The sequence below is a fragment of the Kogia breviceps genome, chromosome 3, assembly GCF_026419965.1.
Source record: "Kogia breviceps isolate mKogBre1 chromosome 3, mKogBre1 haplotype 1, whole genome shotgun sequence".
In the NCBI taxonomy this organism is placed as follows: Eukaryota; Metazoa; Chordata; class Mammalia; order Artiodactyla; family Physeteridae; genus Kogia; species Kogia breviceps.
The window spans coordinates 175812613-175825943 of NC_081312.1; the positions used below are offsets into that span (position 1 = coordinate 175812613).

A 13331-nucleotide genomic window follows, 5' to 3' on the forward strand; every position below is an offset into this window, starting at 1 on the left:
GAAAATGTAACATTCTATGACGGACCAGCGGGAAAGAACAGAATTGAAAGCTGCAGAGTCGGTGCTTCTCAAACTCTAATGAGCAACGGAGCCACCTGGGGATCACGTGACAAGGCGGCGTCTGACGTGGCAGGCGTGGGGTGGGGCGTTCGAAGCAGCAGAAGATGCCGATACAGCCGCAGCGGGTCTGCAGACCACACGTGAGAACCAAGAGTCTACTGAATCGTGGCTATGAGGGGGTTTGTCTGGTGCGGAGTGGGGAGAGTCTAGTGTACTAAGTGTGTTATAATTACAAACTTACCTGCCTGAATGCCTGTCCCATTATAGTCTGTCCAACTCTGGTTTGATTAAAATGTGAAACTTCACAGTGAAGAATGGTAATTCACTGCATTCACCCTATTCATTCATTGATGAAATGTTTACTAATACTACATTCAAAGCAACGTATGGATTTACAAACTAAAGGGCTAGAAAGGCAAAGTCAAAGACGTACTAACTCCTTAGCACAGATGCTATCTCCTTCCAAATTCTTTGCCTTTCCCTTCAGTTTCAGGCATTGATAATTATTTATTACAGGTTTTGTATAAGGACATAGGCCCTCCCATAATGGCCTGGCATATAAAACTTTACAAATTCTCATCTTGATTCTGCCTTAACTCAAATTTTCAATAATCACATAAGTAGTCCCAACTCACAATATCTACTTCCAATGTGTGGAAGAATTTTTTTAAGGCTTATTGTTTTCCAATAACCAGTGAAATTAGGAACAAGCACACTTTGTCAAAATTCAGAATGTACCTTTTGTAATCACTATGAATACAAAAATATATGAATCAGATTTATTGAAAGCCTTAGACAAACAGACAATCAGAAAAGAGTGAATGCAGTTTTACACAAAATGTGTGATCCCTGGAATGACTGTAAGGCCTGGAAAAATCCGTACTCATATTTATTTCCACAACATTCCTATGTGATAGAAAGAGCCAGGTGCATTTTTCCACTTGAGGATAATAAAACTGGGGTACAATGGAGCCAAGTGCCATGCCGAAGGCTCCCCCTCAGGTAACAAAAAGGGGCAATTGACAAAGACAAGGCTAAACTTTTGCCATTAATTAATACCATCATCACTGACCTTCTGTAACCTTTGACGTGAGATAGAAGTGTGTGTGTGTTGCTAAGGGCAGTACTGAGTAAGGCAGGGTGCTGGTCTGCGACCTAGAACACTCTCTCCACCCACCGACCCTTGGATACTGCATTCAGCATCTTTGAGCCTCAGTTCCCAGGACTATACAGTGACAGAGGATAAGCCCGGGGAGGGGGCAGGCTGAACTAGGTCTCTCCCTCAGACCTCCTATGACTCTAAAAAATGTATTTCCTCGAAGATACGACTCTAGGAGGAGCAGGGCAGCACAGGCCTCAGAAGGTGATTTGATGTTTTCCAGCGGAAGTCCAGTCAGAAGAGAGTCCAAGCACCATCTGAGCAGGGCCATGATGATGGCTTAGGACATCTGGGCCAGGATTAAAGAGAGACGGCAACAGTTCTCAGAGCAGCGTGGAAATAACTCGTCAGAGGTTCCAGGTGTACTTGGACAATTTCAGCAAGAACGAGAGGACGAGCTAAGGGAAGGAGGTCGCAGACACACGTAGAATGTATTCAAAACAGTCTGCTATCTAGAATTGAATACTGAAATTCCTCAGTGTCCCTTGTTGTGTCACAAAGGAAGAGTGAACCATAGCCTCACACAGGATGCCTGGGCAAGTCTGGGAGGCCAGGAGGAGAAAGACCTGAGAGAAACAGAGCTGGGGCGTGACCTCCGGAAGTCCCAAAGGGTCCCCTTTTATGTAAATAAATGTCATAATCAAAGAGCATGACAGGTGGAGGCAACCCTGGAGATTATTCCAAACCACCCAATTTACAGATGAGAAAACAGAGGCCCAGAGGGCAGAACCACTTGCTTCGAGACCTGAATGGGACGGTGTCCGTGGAAGGCCTTGCAGAGGCCTCCACCCCCCCTGACTGGTCTTCTGAAATATCCTAATAGACCTACCCAAGTCTAGAAGCCATCAGAAGAGCAGACATTCTAAGCACCACGACGTACACACTCATCAGAGGGTTCTGGACATCGAAACTATCTCTGTATTACATTTAGTTTATTCATATTCTCTCAGGTTCATATTGTCATAAGCAGAGGTCTGATGACCTTTCAAGTTCCAAATAGCACTGATGTTGAAGCTAGAAGACAGTATAAGCGTCACACACGGGGGCTCTACGTCAAGACTGTGTGACTTTGGGCAAGTTATTTAAGCTCTTTGTGCCTCAGTTTCCGTACTAGTAGAAAGGTAATAATGATGAGAATCATCATAATTATTAAAAAGTTTGCCTGGGGGTTAAATTAGATAAGACACAGTTTTGATAATACTGCCTAGAACGGTAGCACTCCTTAACGGTAGCTATTATTATAAATAGCAAATTTCAACCTGGAAGACATTTAGAGGTGCAGATCAACATTAGCAAATTACTCTGTAAGTTGGTGAGTCAAAAATGAAGGACTTACGGAATGGGTTCTTCCTGTTGGCTCCTTTTTTTTGGCTGCACAGCGTGGCACGCGGGATCTTAGTTCCCCGACAAGGGAACGAACCCGTGTCCCCTGCAGTGGAAGTGCAGAGTCTTAACCAATGGACCGCCAGGGAAGTCCCTTCAGTTGGCTCTTGATTCCACCCTGGCCAAGCCTCTGGTTCGTACCCAGTGAAAATCAAGAACCACATTCTCGGGGGCTTCCCTGGTGGCGCAGTGGTTGAGAGTCCGCCTGCCGATGCAGGGGACACGGGTTCGTGCCCCGGTCCGGGAAGATCCCACATGCCGCGGAGCGGCTGGGCCCGTGAGCCGTGGCCGCTGCGCCTGCGCGTCGGGAGCCTGTGCTCCGCAACGGGAGAGGCCACAACAGTGAGAGGCCCGTGTACTGCAGAAAAAAACAAACAAACAAAAAACACCCACATTCCACATTCTCACCACTCTTATACTCTCCATTTCACGGCTTACTTTCCACAGCCCTCAATAAGAACCGCTTGCAGTTTGAAAAAGAATTTAAAACATTTTACACAAGGAAGTTGCAAGTCAAAACTTCCTACCCCACTAGGTCTCCCGCTGTCCGTGGCCCCGCTCAGCTCCCAGCATCCTGTCCAGCCAAAGGGCAGGGGGGAGGGCAGAGAGTGGGCCAGTCCTTTAAAGGGTGGAGAAGGCGAGGCAGCCCGGCGAGCTGGGGTGACCCCTTCCCGAGGAGGGGGAGGGAGGAAAGCAGGCTGGCTGAAGATGCCAACGGGCTTGAAGGTGCGGGGAAGGGCTCGTCAGGGAGCCCGGCGGCCGGGCCTCCGGTGACCTTGAGGCGGCAGCAAGGGCAAGGAGGCTGAGCAGGGGCTGTGGGAGGGCCTGAGGGGAGAGAAGGTTGGGAAAAGCGACTTTGGGATGCCGGTCTGGAAAGTCATGTGTGTAACATGCTGGGCTACCACAAAATCCACAATCCCGTTCAATGCAGAGCCTTAAAAGGCTTAATTCAACATTGAAAATACAGAGGTAATAGAACTCTGACATAGCGTCTGCCACAACAGTCACTCCTTTACTACCATTCTGTCCTTTTGAGGCTTTCGGGCTCAGCAGGTACGGCAGAAAGAGGCGCGGTGAGAAGTTGAGGGCAGTCAGACCCGCCCCCCCCCCCCCCCCCCCCCCCCGCGCTCCTTACTCTGTTATCTGATTATCTGCAAGGAAAGACGGTCGGACTTAATGTCTCTAGGTTTCCTTCTTGCTCTAATTAGGATTCACTAACGTGTTACTGTTTTCAGTTTGTGGAGACTTAGCAAATGGACAATGATTTGCTTTTAGTTTGGGGGGAATCTAATGATAAATGTACACAAACCGCAACAAACTTGCTTTTTTTCATTGGCTACCCTTTTCTACTATACGTTTGATAGTTGTCTATTATAAACTATGTAATTCCTTAAATTCACTTGTCCTGAGTGGAAACCCTATTAACATAAGCCCCCACATCCAGAAAAAGGCAGCCAAAATCAATGGTGGAGGGGGGAAAAGTTCTCATACTGCAAATAAACTAATCTTAAACTCCAAACATTCTTCTTCCCTAATGGCTTTACTGAGCTATAATTCACACACCAGACAATTCACCTATTTAAAGCATACAAGTCAATGGTTTTTAGTACGGTTACAAAATTAAACAACCATTACCACAATGAATTTTAGAACATTCCCATCAGCCTCAAAGAGAACGCCCATACCCACCAGCAGTCCCTGCCACTCTCCCTCCACCCCCCACCTAGGAAACCTCCATCCACTTTCTGTCCTAGACATCTGCCTGTCTGGACATTTCCTATAGCACAATCATCCAGCACACAGGCGGCTGTGACTGGTCCAAACACTCTTCCTCCGAGTCCCCGGAGCACACGCATCGCCCCGAGGGGCCCAGCTGCAGACCCTGGGCCGTGTCTGGGCGAGCGAGGTGACGTCACGGGTGCTCCCTGCTCAGTCCAGTGCGGTGGACGCGTGACAGCCAGCCCATGCTGCTTCTGAGGATGCTGCCAGGCTTGCTGGGGAGCTGGGGATACCATAAACCGCTGCACAAAAATTAAAGTTCTAGGGCAAAGCTAGTAGATGCAGGGCACGTAAGAATAGGAAAACTGAGTGCATTCTGCCGGACGATCTTGCCTCTGGATAAGTAACCTCACTGTCCACCACTCCTGTCTTCCACAGCCAAGTACATCACAGATCCACAGACAGGCTGCACTGCGAGCGCCTGGACAAACACCTCCTCCAGCAACAGATCCAAGGAAACCGTAAGGGACTAAAAACAACTGCATGCAGTCGGGGCAGATTGTGAACAAGATACAAAAAGACCAAAAACCCAACTGCCACTTCTGAGGTGTCGGGAGAAAAGCGCGGTCCTGCACACGATCCCTGCGTCCAGCACCACCGCGGGGGGGGGCGACCACCCTAAGACCCCCTCCATCCCACCCTCTTCCCGTTTTTTTGTTTCTGTTTTTTTTTGTTTTTTGGCGGTACGCGGGCCTCTCACTGCCGTGGCCTCTCCCGTTGCGGAGCACAGGCTCCGGACGCGCAGGCGCAGCGGCCACGGCTCACGGGCCCAGCCGCTCCGCGGCACGTGGGATCTTCCCGGACCGGGGCACGAACCCGCGTCCCCTGCATCGGCAGGCGGACTCTCAACCGCTGTGCCACCAGGGAAGCCCGCTCACGCCGTTTAAAGGACCAGCTTGCCCACTCAGTGGGCGAGCAAGGGCACCTGTTAGGTGTTTTCGCTCCCTCGTGCTGCAGTACGAGTCCCAGTAAAGCCTTGCCTGAATTTCTCGCCTGGCCTCTTATCAATTTCTGTTGATTAGGGAGTCCAGGAGCCCCGGCGGGTAGCATTACAACACCCGGTCTCAAACCTCGAGAGCTGTGTTTGAATCTCTAGTGCCCTGTCAGCCCTCCATGAGAAATAAAGGAAGATAATGAGAGATGAAACTCACTCTTGAATGGCCTTCCTACATTGATAATTGGAAATTTATTCTCCTTTCCCCGAAGAAAGGGATTAACGGTGCTCACCTTCCTCCCCAAGCCTCTAAAAGTCTGCATTGAAGATGTTTATTTCCACAGTGGCAGGTCCAGGATTACTGGGGCCTCCAGGGGGGTGGAGGAAATGTCAATTTAATTAGCTCATATTTGCCACCAATCTTTCTATACTTCTCATAAAAATGTCATGATCTATCAACATCAACCATTACGGTCCCCTATCCATTTTCTAAATACCCAAGCGTTTTGAACATTTAATACCCTTGAACTACTCATATAGTCTTACAGACCTTTGGGGGTTTTCTTTTTTTTCCATTTTGATGAGTTTGTATTTCTGCTAAAAATAATGTATGGAAGTTTTTCCATTTAGTCAACAGGAAGGCCATGTACAATCAATTCTGCCATGCTCAAATGTGTAAAAGCCAGCACCTTACAAAGGAGACATGGCGGTATCATGTACAGGAACCTGAGTGACAGTCACCTATTGGCCGTGACTTAACAACAGATTCAGAAATGTTGACAGCTAGGAGGTCCTCAGAGAGCACGGAGTCCTTCCCTCTCATTTCACAGATGAGAAAACTGAGACCTACCACGGCTAAGTGACCAGATTAAGTCACGGTATCTATCACTGAAGATCCAAGACGCAAACCAGCTTCCCAACTCGCAGGAAAATGTTCTTTCTCCCAACTCGGGCTACCTGTCTCACGGACCTGACACCTGCCCTGCTGACAACTCAGGATTACGATTACACGCCTCAAATCACACGGCCCAGGAGCCGGGAGCCAGAGCCCGGACGGGGCTGCTTTCCGGGTTTGCGTTTGGCAGATCTGAGCGAGCAGATGGTCCTCTGACCTCATCAGGGAGGGAAAGACCAATGTACTAACATCATCATCAAGGATTTATTAAAAGCCCGCTGTGTTTAAAGCCCTGTTACGCTCTTGGGGAATTTCAAAGAAAGTCTGAGCTGTGATCCCAGGCGTGGAATGGCTTTCATTGCAGAGGGGGGCAGAACACAGTGCAATTGAACACTTATCAATAATGAAACAACTTACCAGAAAAGAAGGAAACAGATGTGAAGGCTAATGACCAGCAGAGAAAGCAGAAAAGTTGCAGGAACGTCACTGAGCACGGTGGGATCGCCTTTACAAAGCTCAGGTTGGTACTTGACTCAGATTAAAATACCAGAGGCCTGTGTCGGAGGCTCCTGATAAGCAAATGGGCAGCATCTGACCTGGACAGGGTGACTGTCAGCGCTTGGCTGCAAATGGCGAGCCTTAACCCAGCGTGGGTTCAGGAACGGAAAATGCAGGCAAACAGCAAGCCTGAGCTGTCAGGTGGGGTCAGTTTGTGGTGGGGCAGTAATTGGTTCAACACTTGAGAAACAGCAGAAAAAGCACGTGAAGAAAATCTGAGGATGCTGATGGGCTGGGAGGGAGTTTTTCCAGAAGTCTGTCAAGAGAGTTGTCCAATCTGAGTGGGGTGGGGGTGGGGGTGGGGGTGGGGCTTTGGTTTCCAGCCCAGGCAGAGTTTCTGTCCGCTATTCATCGTGGGGTTCCCAGTAGCTAAGCTGAAAGGCCAACACGTGTGAGGAGAAACTGTGAAAGAGCAGGCAGGGCAAATCCAAGAGACGACAGACAGTTACACAGGAATCAAAGCGCTTATCTGGCCCGAGTCAGCAAATTTGAGACAGTACAAGCAGCTCTGTGCCCAACCCTCCCAGATCTGGGCCTCTGCTCCGACCCCGGTCCCGGGATGGCCGACTGCATGCTAAGCAGCCTCACACAGGCACCTCAAGGTCACCTCCACAGTCACAGGCTAAAAGCTCAACTTCCTTTCTCCCCTCTCCCATCCCCGGTGACTGGCACCTCCACTCTCCCTCTCTCTCAGGGTCTGTCCTCGGCTCCTGTCTTTGCTCCTATGTTTTCCCCTCTCCCCGTCCGTCCCGTAAAGCTGCTCTCAGCTCAACCCTCCCAGTGGCGAGTGCCCTGGTTCATGCCTCTTCCTCAATCGTTGGGATATTTCGTAGCCTCCTAATTTCTTTACCTCCCTTTTATGCATTCTACACATAACCGCCTCCATTTGCTTTTATAAAATCCAGGTGTCATCTCATCACTCCCCTGTGCAAAATCCACAGGGCTGCTCTTAGGCTGAAGAGTCCGGTTGAGGTTTTCCGCCCAGTTCCCACTTGCTCCACGCTCCGTTCTTTAGCTCCCCGCAGCCCGCCACCATCTGGCTCTGGCCTCCACGCTTTGGTGCAGAGGGCCCACTTCTCCGGGGATTCTCCCCTCAGCCGTCCCTCCCTTTCTTCCGCAAATATTTAAGTGCCTGCCCACAGCAGGCTGGTGCTAACCTCCGGGCCTGCAGCCCCGGTAAACAAGCTAGACACAGCTCCTGCCCTCTGACAGTTTCAATTATATTTGGGAAATGTACATTTGCGAACACCATGATAGGCTTTAGAGACACCGGCAGAAGTCTTTCCCACGGTTTAGTGTCTACTCGAAAGGTCTTCAATGCGGGAGAATTTTATCTTTCAACTTGAAACAAGCACATCAGAAGTTTAAAACGTTAGCTTTTAAAATTAATTATTTAAAAATTAGAATCCTCTGTTACCAATACAAAGAAGAAAATGCATCAAATGTGAGTAACAAGGGATTCTAATTCAGAAGATGGGGCACAGGAAAAGCAAACCTAATATTATCCTCCACAAAGAACCAGGGGGCTCAGTTTCCATTATATGGTGTATTTAGCTTTAACTGCATCATCGCCATCCTGTATAACTTTTTGGTTTCTGGTGGGCAATCCTTCCTGCAGCTCAGAAACTTCAACCGAAGCCTCTAGTTGACTTCCCAGACCTGTCATAAGAGGTTCTGATACTATGAGAGACTGGAAAGAGGGATGCAGGTTTCCTTGAAGAAGGTTAAAAACCAAGATGCCTGGGTTTCTGTAAACCTCATTAGCATCTAACACAGAATCTGTCATGTAATAGTTTAAAAAAAAATTCCTTCATCCTTTTTTCTCTTCTGCATTCCCTATAATGTCTATCACAGAGCCTTACACACAGTAGGTGCAAATAAACACACACTGAGTTGATAATCGTGCGTGAAATCATCCACCTGTGGGGAGCGGAGCTTAAAGTGGCAGAGGAGGTGGCAGAACAGAACTGTAGCAACCGTAACAGTGAGGCCTCTGGGGGAGCATTCATCTTGAAAGACATCTTAAAAGAACGGTCATGGGGAGTCACATTTCCCCAACAATGATCAGAGCACAGTGCACCGCTGGTGCATATTACAAACCAGTGAATCCATTTTAAGAAGCACTAATAAGTTGGAGAAAATTTTGAATCTGAGCATACATGCATGCATACACATACGCACACAGGTTTACATATGTATGTTCAGTGACACTGTTGTTAATAACGAGTATTCTAGAACTGTTGCTTGAATTTATCTTTAACAGCAAGAAAAAGAAGTTGCTTTTCAAAGACATTTTCAAGAAATCAAAACCAGAGGAAAGATACAAATGTTTACGGGAGACAGCAGGGATGTTTCTCAGTTCCTTTCAAGAAGTTTAAGTTGGCCGGCGGAGGTCAATTACGTTGGCTAATTACTATGTTCTACTTTGATCAGATGGATCGATACTGATTTTTTTCAGGTGCAGCAAAACGGCATTCACACGCGCAAACACACGCAAGGCAGGAGGCGAACATTTATCCATTTGATATAACATGAAGGTCTGAATACTAAATGAACCGCACGGTGGAGATCCTTTTCGCCACAGAGATTTAAAAGTCATTTGTCCAATAAGCAAGCGCTTCAGAAAATTAAACAGAGCAAGGAAAGGGGAAAAGTGAGACGCCTGGGCCCCTTGAGCAATCCAATGCATCCAAAGATGACGAGACGCCGGGTCACTGATCCCACTTTTCAAATCAGATTGAGAAAGAGAGTTCAGTTTGGCACTAGGTGTCAACTGATGCCTGTTACCTGTTCTGGCCACAGCGAATGAAGTGTCCGGGCAGTGGTGAGCCGAACAGCCGAGACCACAGCCCCGCCGGCCCCCGCAAGCGCACAGCACTCGGCCTCCCTGGCTTGCGGCGCGCAGGCACACAGACGCACCAAGCCAGAGCCACTGTTGCCACAACTTCCTCCGTTTTCCAAACCAAGCAGCCAACAAGGTAGGTTAAGCCCCACGGGTACGATCTTATCTTCAGTTTAAACTCAGGGACCCGGCCCCAGCCGAAAAATTTTTAAGAGGTACAGACATTGGGAAAGAAACATAGAAATGCGGAGGGAAGCCAGTACAATCGGCCCTCCGCATCCGCAGATTCCGCATCCGCAGATTCCGCATCCGCAGATTCCGCATCCGCAGATTCCGCATCCGCAGATTCCGCATCCGCAGATTCCGCATCCGCGGATTCCAACTGCAATTTGATCTGCAGCTGGTGGAATCTGTGGGTGCAGAGGGACTGTGTATGTCTGGTTTACTAAAGTTACTGTAAACACCCACTTTTTAATTTTTAAATAGAAATACAGTTGCCAAAGAGAAAGCAGCAATCTAAATGCCAAAAGCACCCGGCATGTCTGAGGGAAGGAGTGGTGTTCAAATGATTAATTACACCGGTTCTCCCTTGTACTGATCTCTCACACTAAGAGCTTAAACAGACTTGCCAATTAGTTCCGTGTGAATCATCCTCCACTCACCTAATTTGCCTTCCAAGTTTGTATCAGCAATTTGCACTTACTTAAATATCAACTTACATGGTTTTGTTTTTAGGAGGAAAAAAGAGAGGGAAACCCGGTTCGTGTCTTAGTATTTCAGCAACTAAGGATCTAATGGATCCATTTGGGATCTCATTTAACAGGGCTGGTTCTCAGGAGAAATATAAGGACGTCACTGTGGTGATGAATTGAGGAATTTAACATAGGCCCTGAATGTAGCATAGGCCCTGAAAGTCAGTTTCTGTGAAAAGCCAGTATAGCTATTTTATTTTTAAAAATTAAAAAAGGGGGGTGGGGCACAAAGGAAGATACACACTTGAATGCAGCAGCAGAGTCAGAGGAGATTTTCTTAGGATGTCAAAGTTATCAGCTGTTCATTCTTTTCAAAGCACACTATTTTCACACGGCCTCTTGAAACGTAATAACAGTTCTTACATAATGTAGAATTATTCCTTTTTATTTTATACAAGGCTTTTTTACTATTCCAAAATTTATTCTTTAAAGGTGACTTGGCTTTTGCAGCAGTAAATTCAAGTCCAAGTGTGATCGAACTTCTTTCTCTCTTACACATGAAGCCCACACCTGAACACTGGCTCCGTCGCAGTTTTTAAAAGCAAACCGAGCGCTCACATCCTCCCCGCCCACTTCCCCTCAGCCCTCTCCGGGGCGCACCCGAGCCTCTGCTCAGAGCCTGGACCTTCGTGGAAACCTCGGCCAGGTCCACAGAGGAGGGAACATCACGGCAGCCTGGCTAGCGTTGCTTTGTTCAAAACATGGCGGCTTCAAGGCTTCTCATGGCTGAATGAGCCTGTGAGAGTCTTGGAAGCTCTCAAAGATAGGGCGGGGCAGGGAGGCCCACAGATCCGTAAGAAAGCATGCTAGCTACGCTTGATTCGCCTTCGGGCCCGCTCTTTGGGGAAAGCACAGGGTGAGCTGTGCCACTATTCACCTTGTAAGGTCACCCAGGGCGGCAACAGGACACGTAATGCAGGATAAGTTAGGATTTCTGGTTTGGGGCAAACGAGAGAAAGCGTTTACCAGATTTCAAATAAGTCAGTACTCTTACAGCAAAATGAACGGCCTGCCGTAAAAGACCAGAAAGGAGCCCTCGTATCTCCTGACTTAGATTTCTGCTCTTAAAAAAATCCTTGGCTTTTACAAATCTGGCCAGCCCTGTGAAAATCAGGTAACTGATGCCTGGTCCGTTCTCAGGAGAAATGACCAGGGATCAGCAGATCTGACAGCGATTTTAAAAGTTGAAATTGAGAACTGGGCAAACATGGGGAGAAAAGCAACAGGGCACATCTTTACGTGGTGGGTCCCCAGAGCAGGAGACGGTGCTGCAAAGAAGTGTCCCTGGGACTGGCGGGTTCCTGATGGTGACAGCGGTGCTGCCGTCCCTAGACCGCTGGGGCTCTAAGGGGGTCTCTGACCAAAAACCGCCGCGAGGGCCAGGATGGGCCAATTCGAAAAGCGTCAAGTCAGCAAGAACGAAAACAAATTTCTAAGATTCCTAAGTGGCCTCTACAAAGAAAGGAAATGCGAATTCAATGCGAATTCAACACGCATACACAACCCTCAGGGCTGCCAACCCAGTTGGAGGGCAGAAAATGGAAAGGACGCTCTGCGGGCAGAATACTTTCATCTGTAAGTGAGAGTATTATATAAAACTCACAGGCTTGCCCCCTTCCCAAAGAATAATTTCTTCTGCGGGCTACTTAAATCATATTGTCTAGTGGTCCCTAACTGAAAGAACCCTTAATTTCAGAAAGAACACTGAAAAATTCTCATACAAAATGAAGATTACTATTATCTAATTACTTGTCATGACAAAAACGTGGATCCTATTTTACAGCGCAAGAGTCACGATGAAACCCATGTGAAACGAATGTTACAAAAGCAACTCACCTGGAAATCCTGATCATCGATTCCAAACCTCTCCCGCAGGTTACGGAAAACCATCGGGCAGTATTCCTTAAACTTGAAGTGGCTCGGCATGTTTTCTCTGAAACAGGTTGGGGAATACAGTTCAGACACACAAAGAGTGAACCAGACTTGAATCTGCCTCCGTCGTGCTCTCCTGCAGCCAAAGAAGCGCTTGGGGTTCCCGACCCACAGGAGGCACAGGTGGGTTTCAAGGGGCCAACCAGAACCCACAGTAGGATCCAGGGGACAGAAGGGACAGACACGCAGGGGAGACGCTGAAGGAAAAGCAAAGAGCTTGGCGAGTCAGGAAGGGCAGCACAGAGAGCCACAAACAGTGCTCCCGCACTGGTCAGGGGCTGCCTGCTTTTTAGAGCTTACAAAACAAGACTGACTCTCACTCCTAGATCGACCAGTTTTCTCTTTTATATAAATACCAGCTTCTGTATTCACATAGAAAAGAGCCCCTCAAAAGGTCAACCTTTAAAGAGCAGTAAGAGGATAATGAACGCATCAGCTTCACATCAGAACAACGGCCCCATTAAGGAGTTTCACAATTGATCTTCACGTGGGAGGGAGTTCTCGGGGGCTCGTCCCACTCATTCAGAATCGCTTTCCCCTTTGCGTTCACACGCGCACACCGTGGCCCACTGCCCCCACTGTGGTACTCCACACACTCAGTGATGGTAATTTGTATATATGTCCATCTTCAACCGCCCGCCTGACTGTGAACCCCTGAGGGCAGGACTGTTTCTCATACATCCGTGTATGTCTGGCTCTCAATGAACTGCCTGACACAGAAGGTGGTCCATAATGATGTCTAAAATGACATTCAAAAGAGGGAGAAATAATCTCAATGCCCAACATGGCATCCAATTATGTTTTATAAAAATGCACCTTCAGGGCTTCCCTGGTGGTGCAGTGGTTGGAGTCCGCCTGCCGATGCAGGGGACGCGGGTTCGTGCCCCGGTCCGGGAAGATCCCACGTGCCGCGGAGCGACTGGGCCCGTGAGCCGTGGCCGCTGCGCCTGCGCGTCCGGAGCCTGCTCTCCGCGACGGGAGAGGCCACAACAGAGAGGCCCGCGTACAGCAAAATAAAAAAAAAAAAAAAAAAAAAA

General features: G+C 48.4%; 1 protein-coding gene across 3 annotated transcripts in view; it reads right to left on the bottom strand.

Annotated features, from left to right (window-relative positions):
* Positions 1–13331, bottom strand: part of PIP4K2A (phosphatidylinositol-5-phosphate 4-kinase type 2 alpha) — a 179273-nt gene that overhangs the window by 61535 nt on the left and 104407 nt on the right. For all 3 annotated transcript variants that reach the window (XM_067030388.1, XM_059057863.2, XM_067030389.1), the window contains exon 3: positions 12199–12295. In XM_067030388.1, the coding sequence (XP_066886489.1) occupies positions 12199–12295 (97 nt within the window). The remainder of the gene's footprint in view (positions 1–12198; positions 12296–13331) is intronic.